The sequence below is a fragment of the Urocampus carinirostris genome, chromosome 8 (genome assembly GCF_059441175.1).
Source record: "Urocampus carinirostris isolate Australia breed hairy pipefish chromosome 8, RoL_Ucar_1.0, whole genome shotgun sequence".
NCBI lineage: Eukaryota > Metazoa > Chordata > Actinopteri > Syngnathiformes > Syngnathidae > Urocampus > Urocampus carinirostris.
The window spans coordinates 32,998,728-33,026,714 of NC_142356.1; the positions used below are offsets into that span (position 1 = coordinate 32,998,728).

The 27,987-nt window shown below is 38.6% G+C and overlaps 2 protein-coding genes and 1 pseudogene across 2 annotated transcripts in view; 1 reads left to right on the forward strand and 2 right to left on the reverse strand.

Annotated features, from left to right (window-relative positions):
- Positions 1-17,874, reverse strand: part of hap1 (huntingtin associated protein 1) — a 32,892-nt gene extending 15,018 nt beyond the window's left edge. The window contains exons 1-3 of the mRNA XM_088342933.1: positions 17,811-17,874; positions 8,002-8,223; positions 7,747-7,935 (exon numbers count right to left, since the gene is read on the reverse strand). Coding sequence (XP_088199059.1) covers positions 7,747-7,935; positions 8,002-8,223; positions 17,811-17,874 — 475 coding nt within the window. The remainder of the gene's footprint in view (positions 1-7,746; positions 7,936-8,001; positions 8,224-17,810) is intronic.
- A 1,226-nt stretch (positions 17,875-19,100) lies between these two features.
- Positions 19,101-19,230, reverse strand: LOC148361688 (U2 spliceosomal RNA; annotated as a pseudogene).
- Positions 19,231-26,440: 7,210 nt separating this feature from the next.
- The window catches only part of jupa (junction plakoglobin a), a 32,771-nt gene continuing 31,224 nt past the window's right edge, over positions 26,441-27,987 (forward strand). The window contains exon 1 of the mRNA XM_088342434.1: positions 26,441-26,512. The gene's annotated coding sequence lies outside the window, so the exon portion shown is untranslated. The remainder of the gene's footprint in view (positions 26,513-27,987) is intronic.

The window sequence follows — 27,987 nt, forward strand, 5'->3', positions numbered from 1 at the left end:
TGTATCTAAAAAAAAAAAAAACACTTCATTTGAGTATCTTTTACTGGATGTAATTAGGCTAATGGAGAAAGTCGAAAGGCTTTTGGTTTAATCAAGTGCCATTGTAGTAAATCGTTGCACATGAATTATAGGAGACGGGTGACATTACACAGAGTCCGTGAGTAATTTGTGTGTGTGTGGTTTGTTTGCAAGTTTGATGTTTTTAATTGTTTTTTTGTTGGTTGGTTCCTCAATTTGTTTTTAGTCGTAGCAGTTTAAGTCTTAAATAAATAAATACATTATTTATGTAAAGTGGTAGCTCTACTTACGAAATAAATCGGTTCCCGCAGGGATGTTGTATAATGAAACTGTTTTAAACAGAAACACGGTTTTCCTGTTGAAAGTATTTGACACGGGATTAATCCGTTCCAAGGTCAATGCAACCAAACTCCCATTAAATCAACTGCAACTACCCTGTCGGTACACGACTGTTCGGTCAATGTTCCTAAATTCGCCACATAGTGTAAATAAAACAAATAAGTCAAAAGAAATGTAAAAGATTAAGTTTTTGTACAGTAAAAAGCTTTATTAGCCAAAAAGAGTAAAAAAACAACAACAATTGATTGAAAATATTAAAGTGTAAAAAGTAAGTTAATTGTATTGGCACGCTTTTCCACCCACTGTGCTGGTTCAGTCGCTACTCTCATAAAATAACGATCCAGCGATAGTTGTATCAGTGTACATGTCAATGTTTTTGAAATGTTTCAGACAGTTTTCATCAAACATCTTCGTTGACCGTCTCCTTTTGGCTTTATCGGGATGTTTGTTTGTGATAAAAGCCGGCAGTTTTTTCCAGAAGGCGAATGCTTCCTTAATTCCTGCCATCGATAACGTGACCGTGTCCCCAGCGAGCCCTTGTTTTCGCATCCAAATCATAATAAGCATTTGTATGTCTTAATTTATTGCATTCTTTCGCAACTTTACCCCCACTTTGACATCTTGCTTCTCGTAAGTGGAGCCCTGGCTTTCTTTTTTTTCTTCTTTTCGCAGGTTCCATGGCTGGAAAACCCCAAAAATGCCCAACGGCGGAAATGAAAGGAGCCCTGGTGGCTGCAAGCAATGAATTAACGGACTTAATCATTTGGCAATTTAATGCAGGGGGTTTCAAGGGTCTCAGCTAGCTGATAAACTACGCAGGACAATGTTGGTCCGAACCTGCACCTGGTATTGTCACTGGAAAACTGATCATATGACGAGGAAGATTTTAGTCAGACGCGAACTTCGGAAACGTTCGTAATATGGGTCAATTGTAAAACGAGGTACTACTGCGTTTTTAAAATAGCAGGGGCATAACGTTTTGAAACGTAACCCAACTGGAATGAAGATTTTAAAAATTGCCATTATCACATTTTGAATGGCCCGCGGCCTCTGTAATATAATTATTAATATGTGGCCTGTCAGTAATGTTGACCGCAGTATACAATGAATTTGTACACAAAAATATTAATAAGAAATTACAATTTCATCAGCCCTTGCCTTTCTTTGAGAATTTTAGCCCACCCCATTTGCCATGGTGACTGTAAATTTTTTAATAAAAAAAGTTGACTGTGAGGGCTGCCGCTTCCAGGACAAGTGGAAATTCAAGTCTTTTTTTCACCCAAAAACGAAAACAACTGCAATTGCCTAATTTGCCAAGAGACTGTGGCAGTTTTCAACAAATATAATATCAAGTAGCACTGTCAGACAAAACATGCTGACAACAAAAATCTAACTGGAAACGCACACTGTGAAAAGGTGAATCAACTGGAAGCCGTCTTATCGACACAGCAGTGCTTTTTCACGGGACCCTGTGGGTTAAATGAGAATGTTACAGGCGAGCAACGACGTCGCTGATCGCCAAGCTCTTCAAACCTTATATTGAGGGTGGATTTATCAAATACTGTTAAAAAAACGCCAAGCTGAATAGTCAGCCCTCAAACATTTTCAGCTTTTCAAATTCGGCCCGCTTTCTAAAAAGTTAAGACACCCCTGGCTTAAGGGATCCGCTGGTGCTAATTCTCGGAATCCATATAAACCAAGTCTAATACAGCAGTGTTCTCCCCAAGGATGAACACTGCTGATTTAGGCATACTTATGACGTCTGTTGGAGCGTAAGGATCAGACAGGAAAGGATAAACTCAGCGATTAACATGCGCATTGTTCCACTGTCTACTAGTCGGTTGTCCTAATGTACATTTGTGCCAGGACTGGAAGGCATTAATATAAATCCGTTTACATTTGTTTAGGACAAGATGTCATAGTCCAAGGTCAACACATGACAAAGTAAGAGCATCCTCATTTTACTGGATTATTGCAAGGGAACCCATGTCACATATTTGCAGTAAATGGGTTGATGCCAGCAATAATAAAATGTAAAGGGATACCTACTAATACTTAAGACATTTGGTAGATGAACATAGACAACAATATCAATAGTGTAAATGTGTCATATTAAATGATGAAACCACAACTAATCAAAACTATTGATCAGTTGTCAATCAATTAAATACTTTACAATATATTAAAAACAAGTAACAAAAGCTTAAATCAGGCTCAATAATTTATTTGACCAATAAATAAATATTTAAGTGTTTTTTTTTAATTCATTAATTTAATTTTATTTTTATTTTTGTTTTGTTTTGTTCTCCGAGACTGTTTGGCCGATTTAATTAATAGCACAATGAATGCATAATGCCGATCGGTGAAACAATAAGACAGTGAAAGGCGGACCATGTTATAGCCAAGGATTACATTGACTGTAATAAAAAATAATATGCATACCTGTCAACCTGTACGTTTTTGCCGTACAAAGTATGTTTTTTATGCATTTTAAGACGTGTACAACGTACAAGAAAATATGTACGGAAAAACGCAAATTTGTCAATTATGGGTTCCTTCCCGCCTGGGAATACCCCGTCATGCATCAATCCGAAAAAAAAAATATGGTGTAAAATTATTTAGTAAGGGAAAATACGACAGTTTGTACGGATATGGAGCCGTGGAGGTTGACAGGTATGAATATGAGCTATCCTTTTATAGAAAAAATATCAACAGGTTACTAGATTATGAAAGCCCCAATGTGTAATATTTGACCAATATATGGCACTGCATTGTTTGGTACAAGCAAGGGCCAGTGATGCACAGCAGGAAGTCGGACAAACATGGTGCCAATCTGAGTGGGGCTTCCACAGTGTAATAGAAATACAAATTCCTCGACCCATGATCGACCCATTAATTAACATTGGTATAATAAATCATGTATTTTTGCCTAATATTCAAATCAATGTTTTTTTTCCTGGATTAAAGTGTTTCGTACCACTGGGAAGAAATAAATATTCCACAATGTCTCTTTAAAGAAATAATTTGTTGCAGCCCTAATTATCCCTACTATTGCTAGGATAAAATTTAGGGCAGCAGGCACAGATAGTCCAAACCCCATTAATTTAATGGTGAAACTTGTAAAAGAAAAAAAAAAATCACAATTAAAAAAGTACAAAGAATATCAATCTTTAACAAATATGTATTTGAAGTGGTTATAATTTTAGAACAACGAGCTTCAAATATGGAATGCACCTCAATAAACAAAAGTATTACGATCAAATGACATTCAAATGAGAATTCAAACTATTAAGTATAATTTTGCAATTGTCAACGATTGCATGACGCTGAAAGACATGACACAACAGTGCAGCATATACTGTGCGGTATACGTTTCTCATCATTAAGCATTAAAGCTCTTAACACAAACCTTAGCATTTCAGCCAGCAATCAACAGATCACATTCGAAAACACGTTGAAACTTCTTTGTTAGGAATTCTCAATATCAAATTTATGATATCCTTGTGTCTTATCTCACCTTGCTTCACCTCTCTGCAAAGAATGTTATTATTATTGTTGTTATTGTTGATGTTGTGGCATTTTTGCTCTTCCGGCACAATACCGACAACGCTCCTCTCCTCTTCCTCTTCCTCGGATGCAGAGGAGCTCCATACCTCCATGGTAATCACGGAAAAACTATTCTGCTTCTTCTCAGTTAAATCCTCCAGACTCTACTGTTGGCTCCCAAGGCATGGTTGATGTTCCTCCAGTGTCATACTGCTGGCCCGTGCTTACGGTAAAAACAAGATCCCCTTGACTCAGAGGGAGGAAACACCTGCATTTGTGTATGGAAAAGACTCTGAGCCTCTTGGTGCTAATACGTAATCCATCAGTCTGTAAGACCCATCTGTCGTCATTCCTGCTTACGTTTACCTGGCCACGTTGGACTGCCGGGCAAGGGCAGAAGGAAGAAGGTGGAGAAGGGGTCACGGATCAGGGAAGCGCTAATTCCCAAGCATGGAAGCTCATATAAATCCCACAAACCTTATCGTCTTATAGAAAAATCGATTTCATATCCCTATAAGTATGGGATATTCTGAAAACGGGAACGCTAGTATTGTGATAATGATGCTCGATTTAGATAAAACACCCCTGCAACACTAGATGGTAGGTTCCATCCTTGTCACCGGCTGCTCCAATTCACCACGGAGCCAAAACGCAAGCATGATAGAGAGAGGACTCTGCAGAAGATTGCTGCAGACGAAGCCACACCCACTCATTGTGCATCGGATGATGGAGACAGAGGCATCATATTCAGATGATATATATTATTCAAACTTAAAATAACTCTTTCATAATTTTAACTAAACAAAACATACAAATGCACAGACCTGAAGCAATAAAACGTTTACTTAAATAATAATTAAAAATACAATTCCAGAGTAATTACCTTTTTTTGAACTGCAACCACCAAAAGATAATTTCATAAGCTTAAAAAACAGCAGACCGGGCAACCCTTTCTATCATACAAAGATACCCTGCAGTTAGACATGGACGATAACTAATTCTGAGCTTCCCCCATCCCCCTCGTTTGTTTTTATTTTGTGATTGATACATGTGTTTAGTGTGTCTATATATGGAAATTTGTGTGTTTATGTATGTATAGAAATATATGTATATATAATGAAGAAAAGAAATATTTGAACACACTGCTTTTTTACCATTTCTCCCACTTAATTTATCTCTCTCACAGTGGACATGCACCTACGATAAAATATTCCGACCCCTTGATGATTTTTTTTAAGTGGGAAAATAGCAGGGTGTTCAAATACTTATTTTCTTCACTGTAAATGTATGCCTGTGTGTGTGTGTGTGTGTGTGTGTTTATGTATACATAAAATAGCCATATTGTTATAGTTATTATTATTTCTACTTAGGCCCCCCACCCTTTTTTTAATTTTTATTTTATCTTTTTTTTAATTTTCTTCTCCCCTGGAAGGTATGAATGTGTGGCTCGGTGTGTTGTTTAGGCGGAAATGCAAAACTTACAAAATTGTTTTTCAATGGAGACCCCTATGCTTACGGTCTCCTTCAATTTTCTGTACCGCAATTAAAGAGAAAATGTAAATAAAAATATTTGAAGAAAAGACAGAAGTTTTGATAGATGTAGCAATACCCAGTGGTCACAACATCAGAAGGAAAAAAAACAAGAAGAACTGGAGTCTAGTTACTAGACAAATACCAAGGGTTGAAAGAGGAATTAAAGGGGATGTGGCAAATGAAGGCAACAATAGTGCCAGTGGTGATCAGGGCACAAGGGCCAGTGACCACCAAACTGAAACAACATCTGAAGAGCACACTGCTGGGAATAGCTAGGAATTTGCACAGAATCCTGAGGCTTCGAGGCCTCTGGAAGAGGACAAGAAACTAAAAATAGGTGTGTTAAAATGCAGTTATTCTTGCACATTAAATATTTGATTTCCATCATAGAAAATTGTCAGAGTTGTTACCAATAGAAAAAATATATATATTATAAGCTGCAGACATAATCATTCAACACTACTGTGACCTGAAAGATAGGTGCTGCTTGTGTTTATTTTCTTACTTTCTAGCTCTTTTACTGTGTAGCATACCATTAGAACGGATTAAGATGATTTTGCTCATTTTAAATATGACCCTCCACATTTTGGCTGGTTGGTTGGATCCCTTAACCACTAGGGTCATAGGGGCACCATTTCCCTTGGTGTTAGGCAAGTACAGCCTGGTGGTGCCCATCCCTCTCCAGGCCAACATATCTTGCCACCCGATTTTGAACTGGGGACTTTTTGCGTGTTAGAGGAAAGTGCTAACCACTGCACTATGAAAACATTTTAAAAATTTAACATTTTGTGCCAATTATTTAAGAATGTTTTTAATGCAATCAGTCTGTTGCTTACTGGCATTTAAATAATTTAAAATAAATTTTTCAATTGGATTTAATACAAATTAAAATTTCATCTATTTGTGTTTTACCTGAATGGCACAACGGACTTAGAATCTATTTGATTTGTTGAAACCAAGTAAATGTCATTGAAATACATATGAGAGTTGGGGTATTAAAGTCGTGACAGAGGGGTACAAAGAAACTTAACATCACCATATGCTGACTGACAAAGATCCAAGGACTTAAGTTTGCAGTTTAGTCTGTCCTGCTCCACAAGCATCATGCGTCTTGGCAACGCCCAAATTCAACCAAATTAGCATTAGAAGGACACAACCCCATAAGCTCATAGCCAGCTATCTTTCAAACTAACACTCACCAAGAGGTTAAAAACAGTTGCACCCGGTCATTTTGTGTAAAGAAATGCTACACAACCCAGATGTTGACATTTCTTCCCTTTCCAAGATCAACAACAAATAGCCCTCAATACATCTACTTTGTGTTACCCTTTGTGACACTTTGTGATTAAGAGCTACACAAATAAACATGACTTGGCGATGAAAAAGATTAACTGTAAGTTTTATATTGTTAGTATCTGTTCTAACTGGCATATAAAATAGTAATCATTCTTAATAATAATAATAATGTACATATTTGTTGATTTTATTTATTTTGTGTTTTACAGCCAGACCACTACTTTTCCTTAAAAGTAATTTTTTCCCCCTATAGCTTAAATTAGTATCATAAATGTGTTACTTTTTTTCCGATTGTAGTTGCAAGAATTTGAAGTGTTTTTTAAAATGATCCTGCCAATTGTATATGTAATCTCCTGTTGCTCATTTTCGGGGTAGATGCCTTCGACAGATTCTATATTAGCCCCAAACCTGATATTGACCTAGTAATAACACACTAAAAACATAAAAATGTAATAAAATGTTATAAGTTGATAATCAAGAAATTCACGTTAAACTTAGTGCCCCTTTCAAAAAAGTAGTTCTCAGCTTCCAAACAGCTAGTGATCAAGCAACTCATTAAATTGCACTGTTGTCAATGGCTGGGTTGCATAAAGTTGTATCGATAAGAATCCCAACAGTATAATGCACGCAACATCATTATTCTAATGTAAAATCAATATTGTGCATTTCTAAAATGTCAAAAGTACCATCAGAGTGTCAGAAGGGATTAATGGTGTTTCTTTCCCGAAAGAGCCATAATGGAAACCGTTTAGGAAGCCAAATGACAGCTTAATCTGTTTGGTGACATGACAAACCTACACGGTCTACTGATAAGACTGTGGGGAGAGCGCTGACTTTGATTGGTTTAAGCCACAAAATCAGATATGAAGTGGGGTCCGGTTTAAAAGGCTGCTCTGTATAAAGAAATGCATAACACCTTGTGCATACCAAAATTATTCAAGTCATTGTTTGTTTTAGGTAAATGTAGAAAAATGTGTCTTAAATCAATCACCCTTGATTAAAAAAACAACTTACAGAAGTAGTTGTAAGTTTCTTCTATTTGCTTGTGTGTGAGGCCCAAGACGACCTCTGGCTGCAGCAGGGGTGTGTGCAGCCAATCTTCATTGTCATATCCAAATACACAATCTGCTCGGAGAGTGTAGTTTGGCTGACCCTCAGATAGGAGGCTCACTATCTCAAGCTCTGGCAAGTCTGCACAGAGGTCTAGGCAAATTGCATCAATGTTAGCGCACACTGATTTTAAACAGGGTACATTTGCATCTGACTTACCTGTGAGAGTGGATGCATCAAGGCAAGACGCTTGTCCCAGTCCTCCCTCAACTGAGCCAAGCTGAATAGGTTGAGTCTCCACATCGTGGACCCCTGACACCTCCCCCCAACCCCCATGGAGGGAGAGGGCTGACTGGGAGTCCAGGTGGGCCTGTGGGAGCCAGGTGGGTAGGGAAATAAGAGAAGAGGCAGTAGGAAGTGTGCAACTCTGTCCCCTAGTGGCTCAAAGATTGCAGCACGGGACTAGGGGCCTTGATGAATGAAAAGACAACAGCTGAAGGAGAAAGAGGGAAAGAGTGGGAAAAGCATTAAAATATGAGTGTAGCCATACATATACTCGTATTTACTGGTAATTGCAGGAATAAAATTGATTAATCATATTCTTTAACAAACTCATCAGCAAAATACAACCAAAAATGCCTCGTTTAATCAAAAGAGTTATTCAGTATGTGTGCAAGAGGGTTGGGCCTTTTCATTTGTCCCTCGAATAGTTACACAGATCAGGTTCCACAGCATATCTTTACCACACCCATTACCACACACTGTGCAGTAAAGGCTTTCAGAACCTACTAAAAAATAAATATCCAAAATTTACAAACTGTGTGCAGTTTACCATTTTCATGCCATTAATCCTAAGTAACTTTTCATAAAGGAAAGACTGTGTGAGCCTTTAACAGAGGAGACGAGGAGTTTTCTGCTAAGTGCAATTTAGCATCAGCATGCCAGTCACTGTCAAGGAACTGTACGGAATTTGGAATGTTGTTACTCTCTGCCGCCATCTCCTGGCTTGTGTCATCACTGAAACCTTGGTCAGCTCATTTATGATGCGTGTGCAAGCACTTACATTTCTAAGACTCCCTCGGATAAACCTGCCTTTTCTTCCCTTCACATTTCACGCTACACTGACAAATAAAAAAATTTAAAAAACTGTAGGGACCAGCATTATTTCACTATGTAACACTCCCCCAGCCCCCATTCCTGGAACCTAATGTGTTCTGCTGAGCAGCTCTACTAAAAGTAAGATATAAACAAATAGGCGCAGTGGAGAATAATGCATAAGGGCACTCTGAACTCAGTTGGGCATTGTTATCACATACTTAATAGAGAACATTTTTTACTTTCAACCTTTTAAGGACACCTTAAATGATGCACCCCACTTTAATGATTGGTCATATTTAATAAGTTTTTTGCTAAAGATTTCAACTAAATCGTATTACGAGACGATTACGGTATTCATGTGTGATACAACTTTTGCTTACCAAGCAGATTTCTCTGTGTGTGTGTTAAGAGACAACTGAATGATGCTGTTCCTTTGCACATACAGTTTCTTGATGTGTTCATTCTTACGGAAGTCATAAAGTCGTGCCACAGCATGTCTCAGACTCTACGGTTGAACCCTTTGCATAATTGACTCCTTAAAAGTACACTATTCTTACGGAAGTCATAAAGTCGTGCCACAGCATGTCTCAGACTCTACGGTTGAACCCTTTGCATAATTGACTCCTTAAAAGTACACTATTTTCTCCCACCTCATACTTGTGTGATTTTTTTGTTTGTTAAGTTTACTGTGTCACATTGGATCAGCTAGTAATTAAAGTGGCCTTGTGGGCATTCCGTGTATAAGGTCCTTGCTGATATCATATGGCCTAATTTATTAAAAATATATATATTAAAAAAAAACATTACCAAAAAAAATCCACTTATGAGTCATTTGTTTTCCTTAACAAATGCTTGTAATCGAACATACTGTATGTCTTGTTGTGTACATGTAGTATACTCCACGGTAGTGTATATTACACAACACTATGTACCACAAAGGTGGATATCTTCTTTTGTGGTTCACGATAAAATGCAAATCCTGTTTAAACAATGATGTCACTAGCATTTTGTGTACAACTTGGAGTGCGTTTAAATTCACAAGTAGGTCATTTCAAACGATAGAAAACTCCTTTATTAAATTGTATTAATAACGCATATTTATATATATATATATATATATATATATATATATATATATATATATATATACAGTGCATCCGGAAAGTATTCACAGCGCTTCACTTTTTCCACATTTTGTTATGTTACAGCCTCATTCCAAATTGCAATAATTTAATTTCTTATCTCAAAATTCTACACAAAATACTCCATCATGACAATGTGAAAACGTTTTTTTTGTACTTTTTTTAAAATTTATTAAAAATAGATAACTAAGAAATCACATTTACATAAATATTCACAGCCTTTGCCATGAAGCTCAAAATTGAGCTCAGGTGCATCTTTTTTCCACTGATCATCCTTGAGATCTTTCTACAGCTTAATTGGAGTCCACCTGCAGTAAATTCAGTTGATTGGACATGATTTGGAAAGGCACACACCTGTCTATATAAGGTCCACAGTTGAGTGTGCATGTCAGAGCACAAACACCAAGCATGAAGTCAAAAGAACTGTCTGTAGACCTGCGAGACAGGATTGTCTTGAGGCACAAATCTGGGGAAGGATACAGAAGAATTCCTGCCGCTTTGAAGGTCCCAATGAGCACAGTGGCCTCCATTATTCGTAAATGGAAGACATTTGGAACAACCAGGACTCTTCCTAGAGCTGGTCGGCCTTCTAAACTGAGCGATCGGGGAAGAAGGGCCTTAGTCAGGGAGGTGACCAAGAACCCGATGGTCACTCTGTCAGAGCTCCAGCGTTCCTCTGTGGAGAGAGGAGAGCCTTCCAGAAGGACAACCATCTCTGCAGCAATCCACCAATCAGGCCTGTATGGTAGAGTGGTCAGACGAAAGCCACTCCTTACTAAAAGGAACATGGAAGCCCGTCTGGAATTTGCCAAAAAGCACCTGAATGACTCTCAGACCATGAGAAACAAAAGTCTCTGGTCTGATGAGACAAAGATTGAACTCTTTGGTGTGAATGCTAGGCGCCATGTTTGGAGGAAACCAGGCACCGCTCATCACCAGGCTGATACCATCCCTACAGTGAAGCATGGTGGTGGCCGCATCATGCTGTGGGGATGTTTTTCAGCAGCAGGAACTGGCAGACTAGTCAGGATAGAAGGAAAAATGAATGCAGCAATATATAGAGATATCCTGGATGAAAACCTGCTCCAGAGCGCTCTTGACCTCAGGTTCATTTTCAGCAGGACAACGACCCAGTGCACACAGCCAAGATCTCAAAAGATTGGCTTCAGAACCACTCCGTGAATGTCCTGGAGTGGCCCAGCCAGAGTCCAGACTTGAATCCGATCGAACATCTATGGAGAGATCTGAAAATGGCTGTGCACAATCGTCTCCCATCCAACCTGATTGAGCTTGAGACTTATTGCAAAGAAGAATGGGAAAAACTGCCTAAAGATAGGTGTGCTAAACTTGTGGGATCATATTCAAAAAGACTTGAGGCTGTATTTGCTGCCAAAGGTGGATCAACAAAGCATTAAGCAAAGACTGTGAATACTTATGTAAATGTGATTTCTTAGTTTTCTATTTTTAATAAATTCAAAAAAAAATTTAAAACAAATTTTTTCACATTGTCATAATGGAGTATTTTGTGTAGAATTTTGAGATAAGATTTTAAATTAATACAATTTGGAATGAGGCTGTAACATAAAAAAGTGAAGCGCTGTGAATACTTTCCGGATGCACTGTATTTATATATAGACAAACAAAAGGGTGTTTTAACAAACAAAAATTAATCAAATCAATCAAATGAAAAGTATTGGGATGATTACACCCATATTGGGTAGTTCCCAGACATGGCTCAGCAAATATCCCTGAGTAATTTCATAACAACGTATATAGTATTCTGACATAGCACGAAGATAAACAACCGCTATTACTGTGTACACTGAATCCATCACATCTATCAGTGTTTGTTTTGTAGTTTATATTTATTGGAAGAAAGTAATTATTCGATTGAAAAACAAAAAGGTGAAATGGTATACTTGATAAAGCATTCATATATCATCTAAGAGAGCAAGCAGATATCCACAGTTTGAAAATGTCCAGATTGTTACATTGATGGACAGTTTAACAATATTTAATCTACTAAGCGCTTTGGGAGGTCTTCATTGACTTGAAAAGCGCTATATAAATGCAGACAATTTACCAGTTTGACGGTTTAACTGAATTAATTGAGTTCAACAGAGTGCATTGCATTTAAAACTTCTGACAGGAGAGGGCAGTGTTTCCAATTGATCAATAATAGAATGTCAATACAGTACTGTAATAATTAATGTCTTACACAGTGGCAAATATTCGTTTTGACAACATTTGTAAATAGAACACCAAAAATAAGACATAAAAAATATGAGATGTTCTCTCCATACAACAATAGGGAACCTGATGCCTAAATTTAGCTATGGAAAAAATCCAAAGGGCAAAAGCTTTGTTGCCATGATGAGCTGAGCGCAGAAACTGGTGCACAAGACACTTACCTATTTAGCTATCCATAAATAACATGTCCCCCTGTCCTTCCCTTCCAAAACACACACAGAGTCCACAGCTTGCAGCTAGAACAGCACACATACCAATTTTACAAGCGCTTAAGTTCCCTTTATGGCATAATTGGGGCCTGTGGAGTCCTTTTAGACATTTTGTGATTAAGGGCTATACAAATAAATGTGACTTGACTTGACTTTATACCCGTTGTTTAAGAGTTGATGGAGTATACCTCATAAAATATTGTATAAGCATAACACGGACAACTACCAAGTAAGTTGAACAACTTTTTAAAGAATACATTTTAAAAACGAATCATTGAAGGAAACATTTTTTCCAAAACATGGAAAAAAAGATGTTTCAACCCATGGTATCAAATTATTTAACGTACTTGATTAAAAAACAAAAGTTCGTCTGTGTATTTAAAACGTTCATGAAAAAACAATTATCAAAACTGTCTCTGTGTGCGCTGCAACTGGCTGGCAACCAGTTTAGGGTGTCTGTCCCCTGCCCCAAGATATCTGGGATGGGCTCTGGCACCCCCGCAACTCTACTGAGGATAAGAGGTGCTGATAATGGATAGATGGATGTATGATTCTGGGGTCCTCCATGCTTTTACTTTCCTTTTTTATTTTCTATATTTATATAGCTAGAGTACAGTATATGTTTATTAGGAGAATGTTTATACTTCTTTATGTCTTTCTTTCAATTCTTTTGTTTTTTAATAATCAAACAAACTTATAAAAAATTGTCTGCCTGATTATCATCCAACCTGTATCTGTTGTGTATGTTTTGGTGTGTTGACTATTATTTTTTCATGACTTTGTTGTATACCTGTAGATTCCCACAAGTGTCCAAAATCTGATACTGGGGATTTAGCAACCACACTTTTTAACTTTTGGAAGGCACAGCTAATTTGATGAGCCACGCGCTAAATTTTTAGAGCCTCGGTGACATGTTCGGCGACTATATTGGCCATAAAATACAATTGTACTGACACCATAACATTTCCATAATTAAAATACAAACACAACTTTAATTATTTATTAAAAATAATTAATACATGAGCATGCCACAAAAGGGTTGAAACTTGTGCATTTCAGTCGGTGGTGCAACCAGCTTAAGTCCTTGAAGCTTGAACTGGAATTGAGCGTAACCCAGCATGATACTCTGACACTCTGCAAAGGATAGTGTGTACGTGGGTCAAGGCACACAGCAGTGCAAGGGGAAAGTCAGAGTCATATTTGCCGGATAATGGGTGATAAGAAGCAAAACTAATAATGATTGATCCTTATGCAAGTAAAAAAAAAAGCAGAAATAAAAGCTATGAATTTATTCTAGCATCTTGCTATTTTTTTTAAATGGGGAAAACTTTTTTTTCTAGTACAAAAGAAAGGAAAAAAACTTCAAATCAAGATCAATTCTTGCAACTACAACCGAAAATAAGTAACACATTTATGATACCAATTTCAGCTATAGGGGGAAAAATTACTTTTAAGGAAAAGTAGTGGTCTGGCTGTAAAACCCAAAATAAATAAAATAAAATAAAAACAGTCATTATATTCCAAATACAAGGCTCCTCACATGAATATAGTGAATAATCTGGCATCATCATATTACAGAATTTACATAAATTATAGAAGACCATTCTTGAGTTATTCATTATTCAAAGTCCACACTTAATGTCATTTAGTGTTAGCATGGACTTCTGTACAACTATAGTTTTGGATCAGGAAAGGACTAGTAAAATTAAATAGATAATTTTAAAACAGCCAAAACAAATGTTGTGGTGGCATGTAGCCAACACCGATCCCTGAACAACTGATGAAACTATACGTGGAGAAAGCGTGATCACAAAACGGCCTTTTATTCATTCTTTTAAAGCCAATTTGCTGTTATCAAGTAGCTTTGCCTAAAAACTAACTGACCTTTTTGTCACATAGAATAGAAACCATGAAGACAAAGACATTTCTTTAGAAAGGAGGGATTATTAACCGTTTTGTGTTAGATTTTGTGATAAATTGTGATGGTTTTACGAGTGTATGCAAAGAAATATACTTAAAATAATAAAAACGATCTGCTCAATTTGAGCATTCGAATCATTTTTATTTTTTAATTTTACTACATAAATGACATAAACATAAACTATCAATCCATTTTCTACATCGCTTATCCTCACTGGGGTCGCGGGGAGTGAGCCCATTCGAGATATCTTTGGCGAGAGGACAATTTAGACCGGCCGATTAACCGGAGTGCCCGGAGGAAACCCATGCAGGCACGGAGTACATGCAAACTCCGCACGGAGGCGGCGGAAACTGGAATTGACACCTGGACCTCAACACCGTGTGGCTCCGCGCTAACCGCCCAGCTGCCTTGGCGCCCTTAAACATGAACTAAATTGAATAGAATAATTTAAAAAATGGACAAAATGATCTGCAATTGGCAAAACTGTGGGATGGGGTGGTGGTGGGGTCTATGATGGATTAAAAACTACACGTACACTTAATGTAATTATTTACATACACACACACACACACACAAACACACTTTTTTGTTTCAGAACACACATCACATTACTGTTCAATGAAACAAAAATCCTCAGCTGGTTGCCACAATAAAGTAAAGGGATTCACACTGGGAAAGTACCTTTGTAATTTAGCACAACAACTCACAAAACTAGACAAGAAGATAATTGTATACAGTATACACTTAGGAAAGGCTAAAATAAACTGAGAAAACCCGTTTTAAAGTCTGGAATTAGAGTAATAAATCCATAATTATCACCTAAAAACAAAATGTTCACAGAAAAAAAACTCGATATTTTGGCCTCTTTAGAACCCTAGAAAAGAATGACGATAACTACTACATTGCTCCAAAGTTGACAGAAGTGTAAAAACTTAGGTTGCTGATGACATGAAACTTTGGATGATACAGCTCTAACAAGAGAAATACACATTGGTACAATTAAGTAATGCAGCAAAACGGTCATTAAAACTTTTACCAAGTTAGAGTACCCAGTCATTTCAATATTTGCAATTTTCTTTTCATTACAACCTATTTCAATGAAAAGCTTCGTCTTTACAATCTTTCATCATAAAACATTCAACAACATATTTAAACTGTACATGAATTATTTCAATTAAAAATAAAATACAAAGGTTATCAGTTCAGGGAAGACGACAATAGCCAACCTTTTCAGACTAACAAAGAAGGTGAAAATTTTGTCAAAGATCAGTTTATTTTATTACCAATTCCCTGACCAATTGGCAGACAGGTACTTCAAACACAATGACTGACACTAAACCAGGGGTTGGGAACCTTTTTTACCCAAAGAGCCACAATATTCATATATTTAGATTTATTTTTTGAAAGAGAGATAGTGCCTTACCATATACTTTAAGACAATATCTAGCAAAACCGCCAAGCCTGCCCCCAATTAAATTATTCTGTGTGCTTGGCTAGCATTTATGGGTAATTACACTTTGTTCTGTAGGTTTTTATCATAAAGTTTCTCAACAGTGAACAAACATTATTTAATTAGCTTCCAAATAAAGGATTATTTAGCCATGTTCTGACAAAATTGGGTCTGTTGGTGTGACACCTTGACTGTAAACTGCAGGTAAGACTGTGCCCTTTATAGACTGGAACCTAACAGCTTTATTTGTCAGTGTTGCTCCGGCTATTCTTGCACCTAACTCCCCTTTGAGCTTTTTGAAAATTGGATGGTTACAGAACAAATTTAATCTATTAGCATTTCATCTCCGAGCCATATAGACTCATGAAAAGGGCCATATATGGCCCGCGAGCCGCAGGTTCCTGACCAATGCACTATACAAATTACTACCTATTGTGCGACTATTTTTTAAAATATTTGAGAAAGACATAAGAGGTTAACCACAATAAAATATACTTTGACCTTTGATCAGAAATAAAGGAGTGCAACGTGCAGATAATTCACTGATTATTAAAATAAGGTTTGTTGATTTACAATATAGTCAATAAGTTTTACGACCAAAAAAGTAATTTTATTCAAAACTATCAAGTGAATGTTATACTTTGTTTCAAATAATGTGGAATGATGAGGAAAGGTACAGGTACTTAAAAAGTAAGAAAAAAAAACGTATCTTATCTTGAACTTTCAAAGTTTACAGTTACTATTGTTCAAACATCATACTTAAACACACCGTGTTTTTAGCAAGCCACAAACTGTATTCATTGGGCTGGAGGGTAATCTTTGGCCCTAATACGTGTCCTCTAAATTGTTTGTAAACGTGAACAATTTGAGGATGACCCGTCATTGAGACCATTGGATCCATAAATGTATTAATGGATCTTTTTTGATTGTTTGTTGTGAGGAAGCCAGGACACACAAATAAAACAGAGCAGAAACTCATAAATATTTTCTTTTCTTCTTAATGAATGAGCTATTTTACAGACCATGACATGACAGTATGTTCAGAATACCTAGTCTTGAGAAAATCTCCAGGTGCGAGACATAATCTTGCCATGTTAATTTTAAAATGTGCTTGAAGCATTTTAAATTAAACTGTTCAAATTGTTAAAGAAATCACCTGTAAAGTGTGGAAATGCACACTGCAGTCTTGAGTTGCGAGTTATTTGTGAAAACTCACTAAGAAACATGCACAAATAGTGTAGATAAAAGCTCGTTGTAGCTTGTTATGTCCCGATCTATAATGAAGTCATCTGAGAGGATCTAGCTACCAAGAAATTTTAAGTTTGGGACAATGGAAATAAGGCGGTAAGAGAAGAATGGTTAAATGGTTCTGATGGGGATCGGATGACAGTTCGCAGGGGATTTCTGTTTTAAAAATACATTAACAGAAACCCCATTCAGTTGCAAGCCCTGAGAAGAGCTGTGATAATAGCTTGCAGTGCTTTTCGGGTTTGCCACAGTGCACAACAACGTTAAGCCATGCCTTCATGAAATTAATCATGGAAATTTGTGAAATTTATGGGGCAGCCCTTGAGTTGTGCTTATTGTTGACTGTTGGAGGCGTTTTGAAACCCCACAAAGGCAACAAACAGGCCTTTGTACTATTTATAAACTTGATTTTTCAACTCTCTTGTGATGAAAACCATGTCTGAAGTACTCTTCTTCATCCTTACTCAAGAGTTACAATTAAAAGAATTGTTTTTGTGTACGACAATGATGCTAGCCCAGATCTGTAAGCTGACAGAAGATGAAAGAAGAACATTTGCTTGTCTAAATCTTGTGTTTTAAGAAGAGGAATATATCCAGACTTCTGACTTGGCATACACAATTGATTTTTGTCCATTAAGCAATTGTGCGGCCTTTACAGTTAAATATGTCACAGTTATTGTTCCGAAAGTTGTGAGAATTGATAAGTATACCACCACTCATACTGCCGGCAACGAGGCTCCTGATGACTATATCGTCTTCCTTTGCTTTTGCCATCCTTGGCTTAGCAGCTTTGAGACAGAACAAGCAAGGCTTACTCTGTGTGTCCTCTGAATAACGTCCTTAAGGTACTGGGCCACTGACTCGTTCAAATGAGTGCTGACGCTAGTCCATTTTTTTATGGAATGGAATCAATCCTCCAACTTTAGGAGAACAGTATCACCTATGTCAGGGGTCGGGAACCTTTTTGACTCAAAGAGCCATAAAAGCAAAAAATATTAATTTTATTTTGGGAAAGAGCCACACCATATATTATGAGACAAATTTACTAAATTGCAAAAACCCGCGCCCCAGACAAAAGCTTAGTCTTCAGCACATTTATTTTTGATGATTTGATAAAAATTATGAAAAGAGAATAATGCCAGAGCCCCTGTCCCAAAATCAACAAACATACCACTTTAAACTTGTCTCTTTCTTGCAATTACTCAAGATCGGTTAAACTCCTTTTGAACCTTTTTTTCATACATATTGGTTTCAAAACTAGTTATTGTGTAAAAACGTCACAACATTCTGCAAATAGGGAGCCTGATGAGCTCACTTTTGGCGCAGATGGCGTAGGGCGAGAGATGGGAGGGAGTGCTTGCGCTTTTTGCATGGCTCCACCCATCCCTCCCACTCACCCAATCAAATGACTAAGTTCTCTTCCGGTGTTTTGGCGTATTTACAGTTCTGTGGATTCATCATAAGGTATCTGAACACTGAACACAGATTATATAGTGAACTTTTATATAAAGGATTCTTTAGCGTTGTACAGCCAAAACGAGTTTTTTTCCCCCTTTTTTTGTGTGACACCGTGACTGTAAATTGTAGTGAAAAACGTGCCCTATATATACTGCAAAGTAATACTATGATATTTAGCTTTGGTTTGGATTTGCATGTGCCTGTAAAGGATGAACGACGCAGGTTTTGAACAAAATGGAGAAATTTTGCATGCAATCAAATTTGTCTTTGAGCCACAGATACTCATAGAAAGAGCCATATATGGCTCGCGAGCCATAGGTTCCCGACCCCTGACCTATGTGCAGTAGGTTGTTGCACTCTTCAACATTTAAGAGTTTAGCATAGTGGGGTTTTTAAGGGTTATTGTTCTATCTTCGTTATTCATTATCCATTATCCGTTATCGGTCAGTTCATAATATGCTACAAAGCCTAGGAGCCGGGACACTTACTCTCAGCCAAAAGGCCAAGCTAAGGTCCTAGCCCTAAAGCCTTGCTGCGATCATTGCGAATGCACCGTTCCCGGAAGTACTTCAATACCGGGCCGATGCGTGGAGTGGACAGAGCAAGCTCTTATTCCATCTCCGGATTGCAAAAATCAAAGATCATGGCTAAGTCAAAAACTATAGAAATGATCCCTAAGAGTATTTAGCATAATGTTTAAGGTTGGATATCTCCCAGCAAATCCGAGAGCATAAAATAAAACGGATATTGGCCAAAAGATTTGGGTGTCTATATCACACTTTTTACTTGTGGCGTTTTACTTGTGGCTCAAGTGAGATAAATAGGCCATCATATATTTTAAAGATATCGTGGTTAATCAGGTTCCAGTGAAGCCACTAAAGCATGGGTTAACCAAACATAGTTCATCTGGATTGCAAAGTGGAAGTTGCATGCTCACAAAATCAGACATATTTACTCCATAAGACATGCAGCGGAAAGAATGGGACAGATTACCAATTAATTTTACATTTCAAGCATAGAATCTAGTCCAGAAATCTTAAGTATCAGGTTAAGTTTCCTAAACTGTATCATTCTTAAGAAAATAATCAACATAATCTTTTAACTCATTACAAAGTTCGATACACACACATTATATATATATATATATATATATATATATATATATATACACACACACAAATAGATTTTGTTTGGAATGTCTTTAGTAGTTTGTTTGTGCTGTGTGAATTTTGTGTAAGCGGTCTTAGTAAATAACCTGCAATAGTCAAGTCAAGTCATATTTATTTGTACAGCCCTTAATCACAAAATGTCTCAAAGGACTGCACAGGTTACAATTAAACCATCCCCTGATCTTAAACCAAAATGCTGGCAAGGAAAAACTCAAGCTAACATTATTCCACTCTCAAGTCTCAACCTTGACAATTTGAGACACACGAATATGGTCTTTTCTTATTTTTTGAAGTAAATGTACCTTTTCTCTAACTTTATTTTCCATTCTCAAACTATTACAAATACTTAATATTTTCTCTAATCAATTTCATGAATACAGATACCAGAGCAGGAACTAGAATATTTAGGTTTTGATTAAATTTAAGGTGAATTAGTACATTACTGTTCTCAAAGAGTTACGGTCAGTGATTCATTTGATAAGTTCTACATTAATAGGCATTCTGAAAATGAAAACAGCTTTAGTAAAATGCTTTAAATGTCAAATGTGAGCATATACGGTGGCCCTGGCGCACAACACACTTTAACAAATACAAAACTAATGTAATAGGAAAGCAAATTGGACACACACTGAATACTTGATCAGTACTTAGATTGTTTTTGTTGTGTTTCTGTTAACTTTTTTTGCATTTATGATTTGCAGTTCAGGGACAGTATTGATTAATATTTTTTGTCCCGCAACGTAAAACAACTGGAAGCAAAACTAACCAACGACGCTAAGCCTAGGCTACCTGGTAGTCTTTGCAAGGGTCGTTACTCGTCATCCATTTAAATTAGCAATGTTAAGACGTATGCCCCACATATTTATATTCTACTTTAATACATTTAGATCGAAAAACATCATTGTGGACCCTCACTTATACCGTGTCCTTGACATCCGCACAGCCCTTGTAAGGAAATTTCTCACAAACAAAGTTGGGTCAGTCAAGAAAGTTTCAGTGAGATTAAACACCCTTGGTCTGTAGAATGACATTTTAACCTGTAAAAACAAAAGAACGTCAAACTTACATGTATCTGTAAATTGCGTCTTCTAAAGGGTTTTAACGTTGAAGTTTACTGCTGCTCAGCTGTCACTTTAGTGGTTTGTGTTCCATTCGGTCACTGCTGCAGAGCATTGTGGGTAGTGTAGTTTTTTATGCAGCACTACTATGTTAGATACCGTAGATAGATAGATAGATAGATAGATAGATAGATAGATAGATAGATAGATAGATAGATAGATAGATAGATAGATAGATAGATAGATAGATAGATAGATAGATAGATAGATAGATAGATAGATAGATAGATAGATGGGCGGTTAGGTGGGTTGGTTGGTTGGTTGATAGGTTTTACTATATTTTACTAGAAAATTCTCATCTCATCTCATTCCATTCCATTAGCTGCACCGCTTATCCTCAGTAGGGTCGCGGGGGTGCTGGAGCCCATCCCAGCAATCATCGGGCAGTGGACACCCTGAACTGGTTGCCAGCCAATCGCAGGGCACACAGGGACAGACAACTCGCTCGCTCATTCACACCTAAGAACAATTTGGACTGGCCAATCCACCTGAAATGCATGTCTTTGGAATGTGGGAGAAAACCGGAGTGCCCGGAGGAAACCCATGCAAGCACGGGGAGAACATACAAACTCTGCACAGGTAGGCTGGTAGCTGGATTTGAACCCACACAGGAGGTTCCCAAGACCTTAGAACTGTGCCGCACATGTGCTAACCACTGCGCCGCCGTGCCGCCCCTTACTAGAAAATTAATAAACATAATTGTAAATATGAACAATAATTGTCTGCCAGTGGAACTCAAAATGTTGACGAGGTTCTAAATTATTCCTGTTTTTTTATAAAAATAAGAAAATGATTAAAATCTACAAAAATATGTGATGTGCAAGATATTTACTTTATTTGATTTATTTTATTTGTGTTTTTATTTTATTCTAAACAGCTTCATCAAACCAAATAAGTTATTCAATATATTTCATTGTACTACCTAATGAACAGACAATTAGTGTATTTAAAATAATAATGATAATAATGATAATAATAATAGTCTGCTGGCACGTACTAATTTAATTTAATTTCAATGCTAAATCTATTCCACCCTGGTCATCCTGGGAGGGGGATTACCACTTGTGAGGCCCCTTCTCAAGGTTTCCTTTTTCCTTACGCTGAGGTTTTGAGTTTTTCCTTGCCTGTATGTTGGTTTAAGATCAAGCAATGGTGTAATTGTAATCCTATGCAGTCCTTTGAGACATTTTTGTGATTAAGGGCTATGTAAATAAATGTGACTTGACTTGATTTGGATAATTGTTACAGTTACTCGGCTGATCTCTGTAAGAAAGCAAAGATATTGAACAGTGGCATGTTTTTTAAAAAAAATAAAAGTGAGAAATTTCTTGCAGCACACTAGACTAGTTCATGGTGCAAGCCAGTGTGCCAAACTGATTAAAAAAACTGAAAGGCCAAAATCATGACAAGAATTTTTTTTTTTTCAATACGCTGTCGACCTCTAGTGATACTCATCGTAAGTACAACATCTGCCACCTATGATGTCATTTCGGCATACAGGGATGGGGAGGTTGTTAAACTTTGTATGCCTTTTACAGAGACATCATGATGAAACTTGCTCATAAAAACTGATAATAAAGACGAGTTCAGCTCAGTAGAGTAAAAACAAAATCATACAACGTTTGATAGGATAATAATTTTAATGATTGTGTCCCCTATTTTTTCCTCATAATAACCCAATGTATAGAAGATGAATAATTAAAAAAAAATCCTTGTATTGCATTTACGCCTTAACATTAAAACGCCTTAACATTAAAACGCCTTAACATTAAAAAGTTTCTAAAAAATGTCCCTCAGACTTAAAAAAAAATCAAACACTGTAAACATCAGTGAAGTGTGAGGATGTCTCCAGAGGTCAGCTGTCTAAATGGTTCACATTGAGGAGGCAACACAGCCATCCTTTTGTGTGGTCACTTTGTAAGTAACGATTAATAATTCACCACAGTCTCCATAGTTGTAGCTTGTGGTTTCGGCCACATCCTCTCACAAGGACAATGGGACTATTTCCTGTGGCTGTGAGGCTGAAGAGTGGAAAGGGCAAAACATGTTAAAATGGGCGGGAGGTACAATGAAACAAACATGATTTGTTTACAGTCTGTTTTTTGGGTCACGGTCACTGGTAATAATTTTTTACAGGTATACATTTGATGATGTATACATGTATTCATGATCTGCATGACTGAACTGAATCTGACATGCTTTAAACATTTGTTTCATGTAAGTATTTCATGTAAAGGTTGGTCAAGTCAAGTCATGTTTATTTGTATAGCCCTTAACCACAAAGAGACTCAAAAGGCTGCACAGATCAGACAGACATACAGCATGATTCCCCAATCCGTGTTTCTTAAACGGATAATGTGTATATTTAGGGCCTCGGTGTTAAAAAACGTAATTCATTAAAAACAATTAAGATTTAAATAATAAGGAAAACTACATGAATTATCATACAAACATGCATTGTCAGCAACGTCAGCCATCTTGCTGCTACTGGTATCCATATAAAAAGACCTTGTGCATGGCTGGGCAAAAAAATGAGAAGAAACATGGTGTGGTTGGATCACTTTAGAGCAGGGGTAGGAACGTATGACTCGCGAGCAATATATGATCAACCACATATGATCAAGTAGATCTGTCATGATTGCCAATTTGAAGCACCTGCTGCGGCTTGATTGGCACCAACAGCCCGCACAGCTGATTGGTGGATTATCCCTTTTTAAACCCTCGGCTTCCTCTTGGTGGCTGTCAGATCGTTGCGAACTGTTGCATTCCGCTCAGTGAGCCTTCTCGTCCTTTTCCTGCCTGATCTTCGTTATTGACCTGTTTCTGGACCTGATTACACCCATTCTGCCTGCCTCCTCTTACTTGCCCCTTTACCTGCCTGCCTCCTGCTAACGACCTCGCTTACAAACCGACACCGCCTTTGACCTCCAGCCTCGGCCAACGACTTGCCATTCCCGCCTGTCTCCGTTCCTCCTCGTCCGACACAGAAGTGTCACTCCCGCCTCGCTCGCTCCTGTTTTCCGTCAGTCCTCGGATCAAGCAAGCAAGCCTTACTCTCCCTCTCTTTTCAAATAAAAACTGAGAAACGAGCGCTAATGAGTCCTGTGTCCGTTTTTGGTCTGTGACAAGAACTTGCGCATAAATTGATTGTACTGTTGATAATGGAAATGATTGTTGCGCATGGGAAGACTTAACTGATATTTTGTGTTCAGTCCAATATATATCGACACAAAAATATATGTTCGTTGTTGAGACAATTTATGATGAAATGCCACTTAAAAATTAACACCCAGAAGCTCTTGAAAAGCACCTGGAGCAATTTGCTTGGGTGAGCCGTAGGAATGGGCAGAGCTATACACAGGACGCGCTCACTTATTTTCCTTGGTCAGCGCCGTCTGCACTGAAGGAAAATACGTTGGTATCCTCGTTTACAGTATGTGATGACATTTTTACAAAATAACTTTCTCGCACCTTGTTTTGCTACCATTATCTAGGACAAAAATGGCAGTCAAAATACACCTCAACACTTTTAAGTAACTACGGGAGGGAGACACACTTTAAGTGGTATATTCATTCACATGGGACACAGGTTCTGGCATTATTATTATTTTATAGATGTTATCGTTGAAAAAAATGTGCTGATGAATTAGCTTTAGTCTGAAGAACGGGTTTGGCAGTTTTGTTCAATGTTGTTTGTTTTGTATATGGTGCAGCTCTCGCGAAAAAATCAAAATACTTTTTGCTTTTATGGCTCTTTGGGTCAAAATGGTTCACGGCCCCTGCTTTAGAGTGTCTGTTGTTTGTGTTCTTCCCTGTGCTATGCAGCACTCGTTTTCAATCGCTTTACACCAGGGGTCAGCAACCTTTTTGAAGCTGAGAAATACTTTTTGTTACTAGCGCGGAAGGCTACCAGTTTGATGTGCATTTCTAAAATAACATTTTATTACTATGTTTTACCATGTATGTCACGAAGCGTGGTGGCGTGGAAGGGGACCGGACCAAAACAGAGGCAGGAGGCATGAAGGGAGAACTTAAATGCGTTGACGATCCGTAAGTTATATTTAATAAAATAAAAGTCGCCCAATACTCCGGGGCAAAACAGAACAATACAGAGTTCCTCCGGCACGAACTTAACGGGACATGGCATAACAGACTAAAACAGGACAAGGCATAACAGACTAAACAGGACAAGGCATAACAGACCGGGACTGTGAAGAATGAGTATTAATGAACCCGCAACCGCAGAGCCCACCATGCAGCCTTAAATACAGACCCACCATTAGTGGAACTGCTTTCAGCTGTTGCCCAGGGGGCGGGGCAGACTGGTCACCAAGGCGACCGTGACAGAGCCCCCCTCTTAAGGGACAGCTCCCGAGGTCCCAAAAAAGAAAAAATTACAACCTCACGCCCCGGAATGGTTCGACGCTCACGATTGGGGCAACCCCGCTCCCTCCTCCGAACACGCAGGAACGGGGAGAGGCAGGCGCCATCTGCGTCGGGCGGATCGGAATCGGCGCTCGGCAGGGGGGGGTCCGGCGGGCAAGCTGGACAGGGGATAACAGACAGGCAGAACCGACGAGAACAGGACAGGCAAAATCAGAGCAGAATCAGAACAGGTAAACAGGTCAGGCCTCTACAGAAGAGTCGCACTCAGGTCAGGCCTCTACAGAAGAGTCGCACTCAGGTCAGGCCGATGCAGAAGAGTCGCACTCAGGTCAGGCCGATGCAGAAGAGTCGCACTCAGGTCAGGCCGATGCAGAAGAGTCGCACTCAGGGGGTTCAGATTCAGAAGAGTCGCACTCAGGGGGTTCAGATTCAGAAGAGTCAGACTCAGGGGGGATCAGATTCAGAAGAGTCAGACTCAGGGGGGATCAGATTCAGAAGAGTCAGACTCAGGGGGAACAGATTCAGAACAGACAAGACAGGACAGGAAAGACTGAACAAAATCAGTACAGGGAGACTCAAGGCAGGCATGGGAGTCGAACAGGCAGGCATGGGAGTCGAACAGGCAGGCATGGGAGTCGAACAGGCAGGCATGGGAGTCGAACAGGCAGGCATGGGAGTCGAACAGGCAGGCATGGGAGTCGAACAGGCAGGCATGGGAGTCGAACAGGCAGGCATGGGAGTCGAACAGGCAGGCATGGGAGTCGAACAGGCAGGCATGGGAGTCGAACAGGCAGGCATGGGAGTCGAACAGGCAGGCATGGGAGTCGAACAGGCAGGCTTGGGAGTCGAACAGGCAGGCTTGGGAGTCGAACAGGCAGGCTTGGGAGTCGAACAGGCAGGCTTGGGAGTCGAACAGGCAGGCTTGGGAGTCGGAGTCGGGCTGGCACGCAGGGGAGACGGAATAGCAGGCAATCGGCACGGGAGTCGGGCAGGCAGGCATGAGAGTCGAACAGGCAGGCGTCAATTCCTCCCGGGAGTCGATTCGAGGCACAGCAAGGGCCACGACGGGCGGGGCCGTGGTTCGAACGAGCAGGGAAGGCCAACTCAGTAGGCGCCTGCCGAACTGCGCTCTCCAGCTCTCCCCAAGTCGCGCTGGGATCGTTCGCTGAGTTCTCTTTGTTGGCGGGTTCATTCTGTCACGAAGCGTGGTGGCGTGGAAGGGGACCGGACCAGAACAGAGGCAGGAGGCATGAAGGGAGAACTTAAATGCGTTGACGATCCGTAAGTTTTATTTAATAAAATAAAAGTCGCCCAATACTCCGGGGCAAAACAGAACAATACAGAGTTCCTCCGGCACGAACTTAACGGGACATGGCATAACAGACTAAAACAGGACAAGGCATAACAGACTAAACAGGACAAGGCATAACAGACCGGGACTGTGAAGAATGAGTATTAATGAACCCGCAACCGCAGAGCCCACCATGCAGCCTTAAATACAGACCCACCATTAGTGGAACTGCTTTCAGCTGTTGCCCAGGGGGCGGGGCAGACTGGTCACCAAGGCGACCGTGACAATGTAATTATTATGTTATTACCAGCTTGTAATTATTACAAGTTATCAAAATGGACTCAGCAAACCACTAAACATCATAGCAGTTAGAAATCAGATTTCCTGGAAAATTTCAAGGGGCCATGATATAGATGATATTCAAACCCAGTCCGTGGGTTACTCAGTTGGTCTTAGGGGCTACCTGGTGACTGCGGGCACCACATTGGAAACCCCTGCACTTCACAATACAGTAACATCTAGTGGTCAAATGTTACACTGTAACTGTACACTGTAACTGCTTTGATGTTGGCCAAGGACTTGGGAGAAACATTACTCAAACACTCACTTGTGTCATGCTTGAGGTTGCTTATAATTGTTTTTTGTTTTTACGTCAGAGCATTTTCATTTAATGGTTAGTGTTGAGAAAGCAAGCAAAATGACCAGTAACTTTTTACTTTTTCCCAGTACAGTACGACAACACGCTTTTAAATTTGGACAATATCAAACAATATCATTGTGTTATTTGAAATAATTGTTTTAGTGTTTTATCAATTACATTTTAATTGAGAGTCGTGTTTGTGTACTGATGAATGGCCGCTGTACACTGATAGGTTCCAACTCCCTACAAGTCTGAACAAAATAATCAATCTTTATCATTACAATAGACAATTTTTGTTCTATCTATTATCTGCAGTGCTTATTCTCAGTATGTTCGCGGGGGTGCTGGAGCCCATACCAGGAATCTTTGGGCAGAGGACATCCTGGACTGGGTGCAATTTTTGTTCCAAACATCAACAATTTATTCCGTTTTTCTTGCTTCTATCTCATCTTATTACTATGTTTTACCATGTAATTATTATGTTATTACCAGCTTGTAATTACAAGTTATCAAAATGGACTCAGCAAACCACTAAACATCATAGCAGTTAGAAATCAGATTTCCTGGAAATTGACCCATAATTACTGCTTTCTTTAAGCCAAAATGTGCAATGAAATTAAAAATTGGGGATTCCAGAATTTTTCAACATAATAACGTGTACAGTTCTATCATTTCAAAATTTCATTTTATGATTTGAGTAAAAAAAATTAAAGTACTGTAGTTTGATATAGGTTGGCTGTTAAAAATTTCTAGTGCATTGCATCACTTCCTTTTATTGTTATCTAGTGATATTGCATTATTTAGATGAAATAAAATTTAAATAGT